The sequence below is a fragment of the Mytilus galloprovincialis genome, chromosome 3 (genome assembly GCF_965363235.1).
Source record: "Mytilus galloprovincialis chromosome 3, xbMytGall1.hap1.1, whole genome shotgun sequence".
NCBI classification, from domain to species: Eukaryota; Metazoa; Mollusca; class Bivalvia; order Mytilida; family Mytilidae; genus Mytilus; species Mytilus galloprovincialis.
This window is the reverse complement of record NC_134840.1, coordinates 29,669,829-29,685,664: the sequence shown is the minus strand read 5'-3', so window position 1 is coordinate 29,685,664 and position 15,836 is coordinate 29,669,829. Positions and strand designations below refer to the sequence as shown.

The following is a 15,836-nucleotide window of genomic DNA, read 5'->3' as shown; positions in this document are numbered from 1 at the left end:
ACTGCTTTTAATGTTTTGATACTGAATGTAAAGACTAGACTTCTGAATTCCGTATTATTTGTTTGAAGCAGATAAATAAAAAATGAAGTCTTCTCCCAATATAATGTTCCAATAATATTATAAAAGCACAAGGTAAAGGCAAAAGTATGGGACTCGCATCTGAAATTGAAAATAAGCGATGCAAACGAAAATTGTTTCACTTTTGTATTAATAAGTATTCTCATGTATTTAAAAACCAAGAGCTGAATTAAAGAGTAGCAAACGACGAACTGAGACAAGAGCATGATACCTAAGAGGACGTGATCATATATATAAATAATTGAACTTCGAGACAACATTAGAAAAAAATCGATCGGACATCGTCTTAAATAAGTATAAATAAATCAATGCACAAATAGGTGTAATTTCACTTCGACACCAAAATGATCAGGACAAAGCTAAGCTATGGGATTTGAAAACATCAGAGCAAAAGCAACAACAAAACAAGCATGGTAATCCGTAAATGGTTTGTGGGACCAATCCAGACGTATAGGCGAGTATTGCGGTGCGGAAGAGATATACTAATCGTTTTAAAACGGTTATGCTGATGAAGACATAACCTGTAAAACACCAAGAAGAAAGAATTGGTGTTCTGTAACAGTAAACTGGGGTTAGATTGACCGTGCTGAAGGAATATAGAACAATCATTCAAGCAGGATGATTAGAATATTGCAATTGAGAAAAAGATCAAAGTAATAAAAAACAATAAAATGTGACAATTAAAGTTCAAAGGAAACGACATGAGGGGATAACAGTTGTTCTTTAGCCGGAAGTTTATTCGTGTTCCACTTTCACAAAAAGTGGCGCTAAAGAAAGCAAACGTTAATGGGAACAACAATGACCAAGAATTCTTTCGCTGGGCGATTTTATATTCTCTATGTCAGAAAACCTAGTACATCAGTTCAAAGAGTCGTTGGACGAGCTACAGTTCGACAGAATTAAGTTCCCAGTATTACTCGATGCAATTGATAGATGTGAGACATTGAACAGAAACATCGACGTAAACGTGTTTGGTAACAGAAGTATTACAAATGATGAGGATAATAAAATTAAACTAAATGTGTATCAAATCACAGGTACAAGACACGTGATCATAAGGTTGCTAACAAACATTGAAAACAGCATTACTCTTGGGATCGCAAAAATAATATCAAATTCATAAACCCTATTTTTTACTGAAAATTTTGAACCCTTTTCTAAAAAGGACATTTCAAATGAACATCATGCGTATGGCAGTCAAAAGTCAGTTATAATCGAGTTGCCTGGAACTGCCTCTTTCAGAAGCTACAGAAGCTACAACCGTGACATGAAAGCCCCGTTCATAATTTTCGCAGACTTTTAAATGCATTCATGAAGTACATTGATACATGCCATCCTAAATCCTAAAAGCCTTACACCAAACAGTAACAACAACACACACCATTATGGTTTGTTTATTACACCAGATATGCTTCCGATAACTATAAGCATTTAGGGTTTTTTTTTACCAAAGGCCTGTTGCAGCTAAGGAACTCATCAAGCATATGGAGAATTATACAAATTTGAAATGTCATCGCCAAGATTTACCGGGTCAAGAAACAGATGGTGATGACGGACGGAGGAGGACGGGGATAGTTTGAGTCTTGCAGAAACTGTCATATCTTTGGAAAAGCAACGCGAAACAAGTTTTGTGGTCTCGACCATCTCAACAGGAAATATCGCGAGTGTATATGGAGAAGAACTCTCGAGAATCGTTCTCATCGTATTTCACAACTTCGGTGGTTAAGATGTGTATCTGTTCGCGAAGGAGCTAGAGTTACGTGACGATAAAATCTTCTGCATTCCAAAAACGGACAAGGAATACATTAGCCTTTCAAATAAGGGGAATTGGAAATGCTTTTGATCGATTCTTTCAGATTCATGAAGAAACTCACTTGGTAAAGAATCTGAAGCAGGATTAATTAACAGTAAAGACGACGCGTGACACACTAAAATTTGTTGCTACAAAAGAACCCATCAAATAGACACTAGGCGTATACTTTTAAGCATCAGACACATATTTCATCTACTTAAGACTCATCATGCAGGTACGCTCGAATCATAACCGTTGGGAGACCAAATCAATAATATAACATAAACCGTTGGAAAAGCAGCGTTTTATTCAGATACTACCCATTTGCGAACGTTCATATCACTAAAATGACAAAAATGATACAATGATTAAAATTGAACTGTGTTTAATTTTACTTGCACATAACATCATACCTACGACCATGTTTGTCCAATAAAAATGTAATGCCACAAACACATATAGACTAGAGGCCTAAGGGTGATGTATTGCTTACAGCAATGGAAGTAACTTACGTAAAAAACACAAACACATAACCTTTTAGCAACATCTGGTTATAACTATGCTAATTATACACCTTACATTCTAGTTTTAGTATCAAATGAAACTATTTTTTGATAGTTAGCAACCACAATTACAAATGGGATAATACATTGTGGAATTGCGATCAAGATTGTTAACAAGTTGTATTTTGTCTAATATATCAGATTCTAGATAGTATAAAGATAGTTGTATATCAAATTTTCACTCTTTTTTTTGATTATAAAATTAGTAAATTTTTAATTTATCAAATATAATCAAAATGAATCACCAATGTATCATACCACAAGTGTAGAAGAACCCTTTACATAATGTTTTTTATTAGATTTTCTTGCTTCGTTGTGTTTCAAAAGGAATTAAAAAATGGGCATGTAGTTTTCACAATCAATTAACTGTTTATATGAATTTATAAAATGTTTGTACTGAACCGTCTAGTGTAATTGTCAATAATCTTGCTCAATTCAAGATTCTAGAAACGTGGATATCCCTTTAAGTTAGCAAGTACATGTCTTAAATGTGCAATTTATATTAATTGACCTTTAAAGAATTTTGAATTTTCTTTTTATACTGTTTTTTTTTTTTAGGAATTTGATCTAAAGGCTGTAATTTAATATCCTAATGGTTAAACAGATCCCATCTGTACACTCTTTTTGTAATCAAGGTCTGGTATTATGGACCCTTAACAGGTTTTATTCAATATTTTATCATATTTTATTCTTTTCAAAGATTTGTTTTGAATGACCCAATGTTACATGGTAAACTCAATGTGGAATATATGTGAAATAAAAATACAATCAAGCACAAGTACTAGTAAAAATGACATAATTTAAATGGTAAAAAATATGAAGCGGAATATAAATACAAACAAATATAAATCATGCACTTCAATAAAGAAACATATACAACGTAATAAACTACAAGACGTATATAAAACTAGCGCACGTAGCACTTTCAAACAACCTTCAGATACAATGATAATAACAATATGGAATGACAGTATAGAGATTCTAGGAAATAGAGATTCAGATTCAATGGGAATACATAACTCGAAAACAATTAACCCTTCGAAATGGTTTATAAATTAAATATGGTATATCATGCAGTCTCCTAGACATGTCTAAACCCCAAAAAATAATCGCCACTGGTACTGTTCTGTGCCAAACTGGAGGAGCTATATATATATGCGGTGATAGAGTGAACAATGTAAATACACAACTCATTTCAAAACTGATAACAGAGTTTTAATATTGATGACCGTTCACTTGCGCATTTACTTGGTGTGGTGGCAGATTTTGTTAAGTCTGTATTGAAGTTATTTATGATTTGAATATCTAGGTCTATGCGATTTAGAGCTTTTTTTTCGGAATCTTCCATGTCGGTGCTAGAACACTGCATGTTGACTTTATAAACATGTTGACTTTATAAACATTACATACATTATCATAAAAACAAAAACTCGTAATGCCCCTTGGTTGTATCCTCTCTTTTTTATGGTCTTCATAAAATATGGGTTTCAATATAAAAGCATTCACCACCTTTCTTGACCTATCTGAGTTAAGAAAAAATGGAAAGAAAAGAAAAGGAAAATTCTAATGATACTATAGATTGCTATCTGCATTAAACTTTGGCAAGCAAGCATGTTATAAACGGCAAATATGTTAAGCAATGGTTTCGGCAAACTTTCCAATATGAATAAATTGCAGGAAAATTTGTGATGACTAAACAAAAATGAACATGGACATCTAAAATCCTTATGTGATGTTTTCCTTTTAAGCATTTATTCATTTCCACACGTGTAATTAGTAGGTGATTAGGATTTTCATTTTGTAAAATCGCTGCTATAAAAAGGCAAACAGACACAAAATAGGTTTCAGAATAGTAAACAAAAAAACTAGGACCTAATTCGGCAGTTAAGCGTGGATTGCATTCTTGGTACACTTATTTTGGTGTATGAACTTTCATTTCAATCCCTTACGTTACAATGATAACATGACAAACTATTATATTTTGTTTTACACTTAACTTCAATAAACTGTCTTAATTTGATTTCGTTGAATTCATAAATGTTATATAAAATGAAACAGACAAACAAACTATATACCGCTATATTTCACTCATCAATAGTTCCTTTCATGTTTAAATGTTTGGAAAAAAATGATAATATAATGAATTTCCATAGCAAATGTACAAGCTTCGGGAATTATGCAATTCTTTGGCTGGAATATTCTAAGACTCTCTACTGCTGGAGTTCAGGTAAGATTAAAATACAGGATGATCAATACGGTCAAACTTGTTAGAGGCAAATTTATACCTGAAAATATACAAATGAAATTTAATCACAATCTCATAGAAAAAAGGAAAACAAACTGATCAAAAATATGTATGTCACAAATGTGTAAAATCTTAATTCTATCGACCTTGATGTTGTCTGTTGTTTGTTCGTCCTAACTCTATAGGCATTGATATTATCTGTTTGTCGTAAGGTTATAAGCCATGATGCTGTTTTTCCGTCCAAATTCTACGTGACAGGCTATGATGTCTGCCCGTCTTAATTCTACATAACAGGCCATGATGTTGTCTTTCCGTAATAATTCTACGTGACAGACCACGATGTTGACTGTCCGTCCTAATACTACGTGACAGGCTATGATGTCTGCCCGTCTTAATTCTACGTTACAGGCCATGATGTTGTTTTTCCGTCCTAATACTACGTGACAGGCCATGATGTTGTCTGCCCGTCTCAATTCTACGTGACAGGCTATGATGTCTGTCCGTCTTAACTCTACGTGACAGGCCATGATGTTGTCTGACTGTCCGTTCTAGCTGTTATCTCATTTTCTTGACTTACGATATAAATTTACCTTGTATCTTCTTCCCCATTACTGTCGTGGTATAAAAGAACACATACAAGATTATATTCATACCGTTTACAACTTATGTTGGATACATCACTATCGTTATAGCGATACTGTCATCCATTATCCCTCTCGTATTACCTTCTTGTAATCCTTCTTTTACAGTAGTAACCCTTTTTAATGTTCCATAATTCATTTCTACAGGCCTTTATATGTGTATGCTAAATTAATTTGTAACATTTCCATAATTATAATAGTGTTTGCATATCTGTTAAACCTCCTCGTAAACCAATAAGCCTTAAACTACCATATGTATATATATTTAACACATGTCTGTGACTCGAATTTACATATGCAACACCTTCTTTATCATTTCTTTAAGTCAGTACAATACATACCTCTAGCACTATTTCCGTATTTGTAACACAGACTTTCATCACTTCCATCATGACATTGTACTTTCCGATCACACCGCTGAGACGCTTCAACACACATTCGTTTACTTTTACACCACAGTTTTCCTGGTTGCTTGCAGGTTTCAATATCGAAATTTGGAGGTATAGCTACAATGAAAATATTTTGTTTTACTTAATTTCTTGTTGCATGCAGTTTCAGCTAAACAAAAGTAATGTACTTAATATATATCACATCACAAATCTATTATTTCGCACGGTTTTACAATTATTATAGAGAAATAATATATATACAAGTCTTAATGTATAGTACCAAACAGCTATAAAAATGGAATCATCACATTCAGCACTCGACAAATAAAGCATGTTTAACCATAGTTTAACGCATTTGTATCGACACTTGCACACATTTCAACCTGATGTTTTGATAAATGTCTGGTGATTCGTCTTCGGTTTTATCAAATGTACAAAACTGAACATATCTATGCTTATAATGTAAGTTATGATTAATATTATTGTAATATAATTACGTGGACAGTCATCAAGCTTGCAGTTTGTCTGATCCGAACCACCACCCATACACTCATTGCCTCCATTAAGTGGTCTGGGATTGGTACAGTATCTTGTTCTAGTCCTTATGCCTTGTCCACATGGCTTAGAACACGCAGAATATGGCGACCACATAGTCCAGTTTCCGTCAACTGAAAAGGTAACAAACAAATAGAAAAATCTCATGAATACATAGTGAGTATTCTTAAAAAAAAAGAAAGTCGCAGAGGCATCTGTTATGTTTATTTTTAATCAACATATTCGCCAAATAAGTATATGTTACCGATTTATTAGGTGGTTTTCAATACTCATGAATGAATGGCATCAGTGACGGCATTCGTTGATCAAGGAATCTCAAATTATCAATGGAGTTGGCGTGGCCATATTAGTATATTCGTTTTTCACGTACATAACAAGAAGTCATCTCTATTGCCATGCTTTACGTTTCGTAATATCTCAGTGCAATTACACTTCTTCAAAAGGGATTAAATACTGATTTATACAAATTTAGTAAGCCTATAGCATTTGTACATGTTTCTACTAATTTCACAGTATTTGTATTTTAACTTTAAAGAAAAAAATGTATGTTAGGCTATACTATGTGGCTTAATACGAATAAAACAAAGTCAAACACGAATTAAAAAAAACCAGGTGCAGCAAAAAAACATTATATTGGGAGCTCACAAAAATGCTATATGCTAAACAACATGTGGCACTGTACTGTTTATTATTTTTTAGTGTTCTGAAAGTAAAAGAATTGCTACTTTGAGTACTGCAGAGGAGTTTATTATGATGAATAAATCGAGTTTGTAGTTTTCGTATAAAAAAAACTACCTATATATGGAATTGAGCACGGAAACAGGGAATGTGTTAAAGAGATCAACAACCTGACAAAAGGGCAGAAATCATTCCAGGGCCACCAAAGGGTCTTCTGTGCAGCGAGAAAATCCGGCACCCGGAGGCATTTATAAATAGTGACAACAAATACGCCTCTCCAATAACTCCTTCCCCTTTTCCTAAACCACAGAGCTACATTCTCAGTTTTGATTTATCATGAAAACTACAAACGTATACCTGGACACTTTATATTGAGATAGCAGCCTGAATGTTGGACAAATGTTTCGTTCGTCTTCACACCTTCTTCATTAAACCAGTATCCTGTTTTTGTTATGGAACCATAGCCGCAAGTCACAGAACACGCCGACCAACTATCCCATTCTCCCCAAGCAGATGACACATTACCATCAACTGTCGCAGGAACAACTTTAAATAATACAAAGAAGCTTTTTAATTATCTATGTCGTGTCTTGTGTTCTTTATGTTTTTCTCTGTCTTTTTCTTTTTTAACCATGGCGTTGTCAGTTTATTTTTAATCTATGCGTTTGAATGTCCCTCTGGTATCTTTTCGTTCTCTTTTAAGATACTTATTCTAAAAAAACAGTATACAGAACATGTATATTTACCATGGAACAACGAGTTAAATCTCATATTATTAAGTTTACATTTTCAGTTTGATATTTTAACTACGAAAAAAGCGTTCAGAAACCAATAAGGCGATCAAAAACCAAAGCAGATAAAAGACATAAAACAATATAACATACTCGCCCGAAGATCGAATGTCACATTGATAGTGGTTCTTTGCTATGCGCCAATCGGCATTTCAGCTGCGATAATATTATAATACATTGCAGGTAGAAGTTCAAAAACATACTTACTAATGCATAACACTAACAAGGTTACTGTTCCGCTGTGAAATAATCTCATTTCTCTGCAAAATAAACAGATTATTTAGGATTTTTCACAGCCTTTATGGGGCGTATTGCATTTCCGCTAATTTTTCAAAGTCCAAATACTACGTTTCCGCAAATTTAAAGTATACGTTTCCGCAATTTGTATTTATTACTTTTCCGAAAATTTACTTGGTAAATTAAAAATATTTGAATAAATATTAGATAAATTATTCATTTTATCTTTTTAATAAAGAAAATGTTCTGATCTTATATCTACAATTTACTAGATATAACTAGTTGGCTCGGATAAGGATCATTGAGAAATTTTTGGTTTGGCTTACTTGCTAACTGACATGATTGAAGAATGCTTTGTTGAATCAACGACATATAATATCAGATTATTACATGGTATCTTTCATATCGCATGTATTATCAGCCAAAGGTTCAATATCAGCACAAGAGCCGCATGGCTCGAGGGCTGATGTTGACCGAGGGCTGATAATACATACGATATGAAAAATGACATGTTATGATCTTTTTATCATATGCTTCAACAATGGAGAAAAATAAGAGATTCATATATTGATCCTGTTACGTGTTCCCAAATAGAAGTTCAAAGAGTGAAAAGTTCACGAATGTCGGACCCCAAATTTAGTACATTAGATATGAAATCTTTTTACCATATGCCTCAACAGAGAAAAAAAATCGTCCAAAAAAAAAATAATAATTCAACAATGTACATAATGAACATTGTTTGGAAAAGTCAACTTTTTTAAAGTAACTTTCTAATTTATGTTTCAGAAAAACTTAAAAAAAGCATTCATTTAATATATTTTTTTTTAATTTAATTTGATTTTTTTACACGATTTACTTTCCAGTATTCAAATAATTGTTTTGTACACTACTTTGTAATGTTTTTCACTGAAAACGTAGCATTGAGGTGTATTTTCCGGAATTTACCGAGTATCACCGGAATGCCATGTGATAACGATACGGAAAGGCATGTGATAACAATCGAAGCATGTGATATACTTTTCATATCAGCCCGCTAAGCACCAATTCGTTAAATATGGAGTTTACGTTAATTTAATGTTATCATACAGTAAAAATCATATATTATTTAGTCTAAGTATATGATAATACAATTGTATTATATGTCTCTAATACAATTGTATTTTAATAGCCGACGCTCCATCTGACTATGGATAAATGCATGAAGTCTGCCGATTATGTATTGGAATTTTATATAGATGGTAATTCGAGATTTCCACCAACCATTTGGGCATCACCTCCTGAACCCGAGGAAAAGAGAACAACGAATGGTGCCGAGTCTTTTCGTGCCTACCTGAACAAGCAGTTTTACGATATAGCCATCCTAACATATTTGTCTTTGTCGATGTGTTATTGAAACTGCAGACAACATCTTACATAAAGATAAGAACTCTAACTGTAAAAGCACCCGTTCGGAAATATGAAAAGGAGAAGATGGAATTCCTTTTTGAACAAAATGCAAAACTTGTAAACGGTGAATGTGCTACTGTGGACTTTGTACGACGTGATGACTACAAATATTCTGCCAGAATTGACTTATGAACTCATATCAAGATATATCTGATTAGCGCTGACTTTTGAACATACGTTTTCCTACATTTTAATGATGAATTTTACTTACATGTTATGATGACCTTTAACTTAGTACATATTTATTTTTTATTATAGCTTTGCTTTCGATCAATAGGTATTCCTTAATTATTTGCGGAAAAGTAATCATTTATTTTTTCAGGAAAAGTAAGATATTTATTTGCGGAAACGTCATCTTTTTTTCCCGGAAAAGTAATGCCAATTTGCGGAAACGTAAAACGCCGCCTTTATGCCAAGATGATATCAGTATTATTTTTTTTAATTTTCAAATGATAAATAAGATCACTAGTTGACAATGAACACTCACATACAAAATGTGGCGGTGCTAAACATGATAGCGGGAGACCAACCGTCCCCATAACCTGGGACAGTGGTGTAAAGGTACACCAAAAGAACAAACTAAAAGAGTCAGTTGAAAGTCAAAAAGAAATACAATTAATATGAACGCAGAGTGTAGGTTGCAGGGTACTTGTATATCCCCACAACAAAATGACACAAAGTACAGCTAGTTCAAAAGCCAATTACAACTAATGAAAAACGTCATGCATCTGAGACCTAAATATCAATCAGCACACATCAAACATTCAATGGATTTAGTGTAAAGATGTCATTAACAGTGAGAAGAAAACATGACCTTGTGCAATGACAAGGTACAAGTAATGGCAGATTGTACAGCCATCAACGTGCTAGCCCGTTTGAAATATGTTTTCTACGCTCAGGAACAACAAAATTCAAACCAAATCTTTATATCTATGCAAGAATTTAATAAATTTAAGGTAAATTTCTTTGGGTAATCTTGGAAGTATATTTAGAGAATTTGAATTCTTAATTATTTAACGAAAAATATCAAGATAATGCATGGTTAGCGTTGTTGATTTTATATCATTAAAATTTAAATGTACACGCGTCTTTACTGTGTTTGGCCATACACTGCGATTCATAACAGTACATGAACAAGTCTGCTATTGAAGACCCCCTCATTGAAGGCACACAATTGGAGTCCATGGGATAGCTAGAATCTGTCAATAATCTTTGTTGCCGAAACTTACATACATGTTGCCAAGAAGAAAAGTAATGGCTTTAATCATCTCATCACACCTCCAGGAAGTATATCTAGCATATTTACAATTCCCTTTAGAAAAGAAGAAAATACGCTGTTAATGAGTTACAGCAAATATATTTGCATTCAAATTTACCATCCTTAATGACCATTTAATTATAAATGGTGTGGAAGCGTAGCGTAAAAGAGTTTATAATTCGAAACTGTCAACACAATAAAAAGGACCACCAAAAGCAGATAATTTTTCTACATCATGTTTTTAACTTTGCATTTTGACGGCATATTTTTATATTTGGCATGTGAAGATGTGGTATAATTGCCAATGCGATAACTCTCCACAAGAGCGAAAATGACACAGAAATTAACAACTATAGATCACCGCTCGGCCTTCAACAATGAGCAAAGCCCATACCGCATAGTCAGCTATAAAAGGCCCCGAAATGACAAATGTAGAACAATTCAAACGAAAAACTAACGGCCTAATTTGTGTACAAATATTGAACACACTAACAAACGACAACCACTGAATAACAGGCTGCTGACTTGGACAGACACATACATTCATAATGTGGCGGATTTAAACATGTTCGCGGGGTCCCAACCATCCCCTAACCTGGGACAGTGGTGTAACATTACAACATAAGAACGAACTATAAAAATGAGTTGAAAAAGGCTTTTATGTTTAGTAACAATCCAATATTTAAATTTTATATCTAAATTTTGTATAAATACATTATTTTATTTTATTTCGTTTTATTTTATTTTATCAGTGATAGAACAATTAGCAAAATAATCGGGACATGTTGGCTCTGCATGTTGGCTCTCATTGTAAATCAAACAACAGGGCGGAAAATTCGAAATATGGCATTTCTTTACCGTTGACTCTTTTAAACTTGATTTCTTATAAAAGGACAAAAAGGCGTATTCTCTATGCTATAACACAGTTTTCAATGATCCAACAAATCCATATTACAAAAAACAAAAACAAAATAACCCCTTTGAGAGAGCCTCCATCAGATCTTACAATTGTCAACAAGCACTATAATAACGTAATCTCAATCAAATGAAGTATAAAATTCAACTTCCTGTCACATTTTTGTGTTGTTTCATCTCAACGACCAAGTGAAAACTATGATTCATCTATACTGGGCTGATAGGTAATGTATTAATCCCAGATTTACATTGTGCAAAAAGAAATGTTTAACTGAATGGTTAGGCCATACCAATTTAATTTCTTGTTCTACGGATTTTTGGACTCCAAAAATTGGGGCGAGCGAGCGATTTGAAAATTTTAATAAAAAAATATTTAATTTGCAAATTTTTGAGGCGAAGCTTGAAAAGTAAAGGCGAGCGATTATAATTTTTTTTTGTAAACATAAAATAGTAGGATTTGACAGTATTAAAAATTGATTTATCACTTGTACTTTGACATTTCTTTAATTTATGAAGTATTTTTTTCCCTGTTTACCAAGAAATAATTGAATAATTAAATCTGGTCTTTGTATGTGTGACTGACAATGAGACAATTCTCCATCCAATTCATAATCAGGTTGGGAACAACCCCTTAATGTTATAAATATCCCTTTTAATGAGGGGTCATTATAACTTTAATATATTTTTTTGTAAAAAAAACCTTTTTAGTACAAAAGGGCTCTTACTTTCCCAAAGAACTATATATTCATCTGGTATTAAATGGTCCAAGAATTTTGTAATATTTCTGGACTTTAACCATGTTAACACATTTACTTTAAGTTAAATATTATTCAAAATAAGTTGACCCCTCTTTTAGAATAGTTGTTAAAAATATGTTGTATATTTTTTTGAGTAAAAAATTCTAAGTTATCAAAGGTTTTGTACAGTAGCACTTTACAAATCTTTGGTATTTCTATTATCTTTTCTACAACAGTAAAATGACCCCTTGTCTGAAAAGGGGGGTATTGTTCCCAACCTGATAATAACAAACACAGGTCAAAGTACGGCCTTTTACACAGGGCTTTGATCAATACCAAACAGCAAGCTATAATGGACCCCATAATCATTAGTGTACACAATTCAAACAGGAAAACCAACGATATATATATATCCAAACGGGAAAATACCAATGCACCACATCAACAAAAGACACCTGCTGAACGACAGGTCCCTGAATCAATCAGGACAGGTGCATAAACATACTGCGGCTATGGATAGTTTTGTTTCGCCAGCATACAATATACATGATATAATTGCAGTTGAAGGCAACTCTTTCAGAAGTTCCTTGTATTTTATTCTAACAACGAACATTTTGTGATAGGGAATAAAGTAAGGGGGAAAGAAACCTATGTTTTGTTCTGTATGGGTATTTCCGATGTGATATTTCGGACGCTCCACCTTGGGATTAATTGGTTTCACAGATATGTACAGTGTGGTGGGGTGTTAATAGGTTTAAAATCGTTATATACAGGTTTAAAAGACTTTGATCTAAAGACAAATGTTTATATCTTTTTATAATATTTACAAAAAACGGTGCGGGAAATGGACATGATTTCATTTACGGATGCGGGATGCGGGAAGCGGGAATATAAAAAAAATTAAAAAAATCTGTTTTGAAAAAAATAGGTGCGGGCGGGTCCGTCGAACAAGGAATTTAATTGGTGTGGCCTTACTGAAATATTGCACAACTATTCCATTTTATTATGCTATATTATTCTTTGAATGTTAATATACCTTTCATATATAGTGTTGGATCTTCTACTGATAATAAGCAGATAATAAAGAGGATACCACACAAAATGAAATATACTATCATTTTTTTTGGGGTATAGTCATTCAACCTTTAAATGTATTGTACATAAGTTATTAACGTAAACTTGAAATATCTAGAGTCAACGAACATCGTCGAATGAACGTCGAATTATATCTAAAATATTGATAATTTTTAGATCAGATTGGTAACTGCTGAACTTGTGGTACACTATAATTCCATACAGTAACTTGAAATTGTACTTTAGAAAAGTATGTTATTTTACTATAGATTTTCAGTAATCTCAAGTAGTTTTATTAAACATGATCATGATGAAAGCAATGTATCAAGGTTATACCTCATTTATCGAACAATGCATTTGATCTTACTTAAAGTTCGTGAAAATAATCGTCTTTAATTTTGAATCCTATTTTTTTTTCAATATAAGATTATCACATACACACGCGCATGGGATTAAAATAAAGTTGTATTACAACTGGTTTCAAGACGATTGATTGATTTGAATGTGAGTTGCTTGTTGTCCAGTGACAAATATTTCATGTATACTGGGGATTATGTTAACTTATTACAAGATAAATAAAGGCTGCTGATATGTTAACAGAAGTTCTGAAGGGGTTGTTTTTAAGTATGCCTACGTGTTAAGTTATAATGAAACCAAATTTATACGTATGCTTTAGGTGTTGGTTTTATAACTTATGTTATGATATCCAGTTCCACGTGATGTAAAGCCAAAGTTTAATAATCAAATCATACGAACTGTTGACATGCAGGCACACTTTCTTTTATAAAGTTCCTATAGTCATGTTCAAGTTTTTAATTTTCTACTTCAATTCTCCGTTAATATAAATGCTCTACGTTTTAAATCATATCAAAAAGATATAATGTTTTGTTCTGTTATCCATAAACTATTACATTAGGATAGAAGAATATATACTAGTATATGTCATATCATAGATGTAATACCCATTACATCTATGGTCATATCAAATCATTATTATATATACTAGTATAGTAGTATAACATACTGGTCAATGACCTCTTGTTTAACAAATAAAGTGCCAAATGCTCGAACTTGTAGCAATTGACATGAACTTTCCATAGAAGCCACGCAAACAGTAACATTTAATTAGGAAATGATTTTTTGTGATTTTGTAAGTCGTATTAATCGTATCAGAATGTTTTATTCCTAACATGTTTAACATAAATCAAGTACAACACTGCTTGTATATAATTTACAAATTGTCCTGTGTTAAACGTTAAAGTCACCTACAAATAAACATTCTTACACAATATAAACTTCCTTGAGCACACAATTAACTTACCTAATATCCTACCTGGTGAAGAATTATTTCCATTTACACCCAACACAATGTGTTATTCATATCGGTGTTTCGAAAAATGAGGCGATAATTTCACAACAATTTGTACGTAATTACATCATGTTTCATCCTATTATTCGTGTCATTTATATACAGCGAATGAACTTGGAACGAGTACATATGATAAAATTAGTGTGTTGTTTAGTGTACAATATCGACGAGGTGTTCTGAGATATCGTTAAATTTCCATGCCCCATTGATCATGGATACCATACACAGTTTAAATTATAATACGTTATCTTGAACTGAATTTAAAGGCAATGTTCGAGAGGTTTATACAAAAAAATAAATAGGTCTAAAGTACCTTGCAAAAACTCCCGGAGAATGAGTCATAAGCGGCTTATTGCAAGGTAGACTGTCTACCACTACCCATCATATCCAGTTTATGCAGAGTTGGAAGTTATCTGTAGATCATCAAAAGTGGTTTACTTTGCCGGTATAATTTGTTATTTGATTAATGTGTCTACCCCTTAAAATGCGTGAAATATTCAGCTAATATTGTATCCATCTGGTTGAGTTTCAATTATACAATCATTGTATTGCTTTGGTGTTCATGTGTCGTTTTTAATTTCCCCGCATAAAACTCAACATGCGGGGCGTTGGTTATGTTTTATGCAGGGTGGCAGTTTTCAAGTCGAGAGAAATAGATTTTTTTTTAAATTTGTTAGGACCAAAGTTAAGACCTTACTTACATTCAGCGCGGGTGCCATCAAGTTATCACTATGTCCGTCTCTCCGACCGTCACTATGATATCTGTCCGTCAGTCCGTCCACACTTAAAATCGTAAAGTAGTTTGATTAGACCAATTATATATTTATCAAAATAAAACTTACAAATAACATTTGTTACCACTCTAATGCGCTCCCTTTCGATTTTGAGCGATTTTCAACGGCGATTATTTGTTTTCTTTGGTATGGGGACTTTGGCAATGCATGACGCTGTGAGTTTTCTAGTTAAGCGATGTTTGCCAACGAAAATATATACTTCGCACTGTCTTTGGATGCAAACACATCTGTTATTTTCGAAACTTGTACGTTTCGGTTTATTTGGAAAGAAGAG

At 33.0% G+C, this 15,836-nt stretch overlaps 1 protein-coding gene across 2 annotated transcripts; it reads right to left on the bottom strand.

The window, feature by feature from the left end:
• Positions 1 to 4,340: 4,340 nt before the first annotated feature.
• LOC143067652 (thrombospondin-2-like) lies at positions 4,341 to 14,985 on the bottom strand. Of its 2 annotated transcripts, none has more exons than XM_076241080.1 (6): positions 14,721 to 14,985; positions 7,940 to 7,992; positions 7,299 to 7,487; positions 6,206 to 6,376; positions 5,661 to 5,825; positions 4,341 to 4,718 (listed from the first exon to the last, which is right to left on the bottom strand). In XM_076241080.1, exons 2-6 carry the CDS (start codon positions 7,986 to 7,988, stop codon positions 4,657 to 4,659), a joined length of 636 nt encoding a protein of 211 aa, XP_076097195.1. In that variant the 5' UTR covers positions 7,989 to 7,992; positions 14,721 to 14,985; the 3' UTR covers positions 4,341 to 4,656. The 2 variants fall into 2 exon arrangements, with proteins under 2 accessions (XP_076097195.1, XP_076097197.1); XM_076241082.1 differs by having other exon boundaries at positions 14,733 to 14,864.
• Between the last annotated feature and the right edge of the window lie 851 nt (positions 14,986 to 15,836).

Excerpts from the sequence above, each read along its gene's own strand:
- LOC143067652 (XM_076241080.1), bottom strand. The coding sequence starts at position 7,988 with ATGAGATTATTTCACAGCGGAACAGTAACCTTGTTAGTGTTATGCATT. Across the intron at positions 7,488-7,939 it reads CTTGTTAGTGTTATGCATTA|TTGTTCCTGCGACAGTTGAT; the intron begins GTAAGTATGTTT and ends TATTATTTAAAG. Across the intron at positions 4,719-5,660 it reads ATACGGAAATAGTGCTAGAG|GTATAAATTTGCCTCTAACA; the intron begins GTATGTATTGTA and ends GTATATTTTCAG.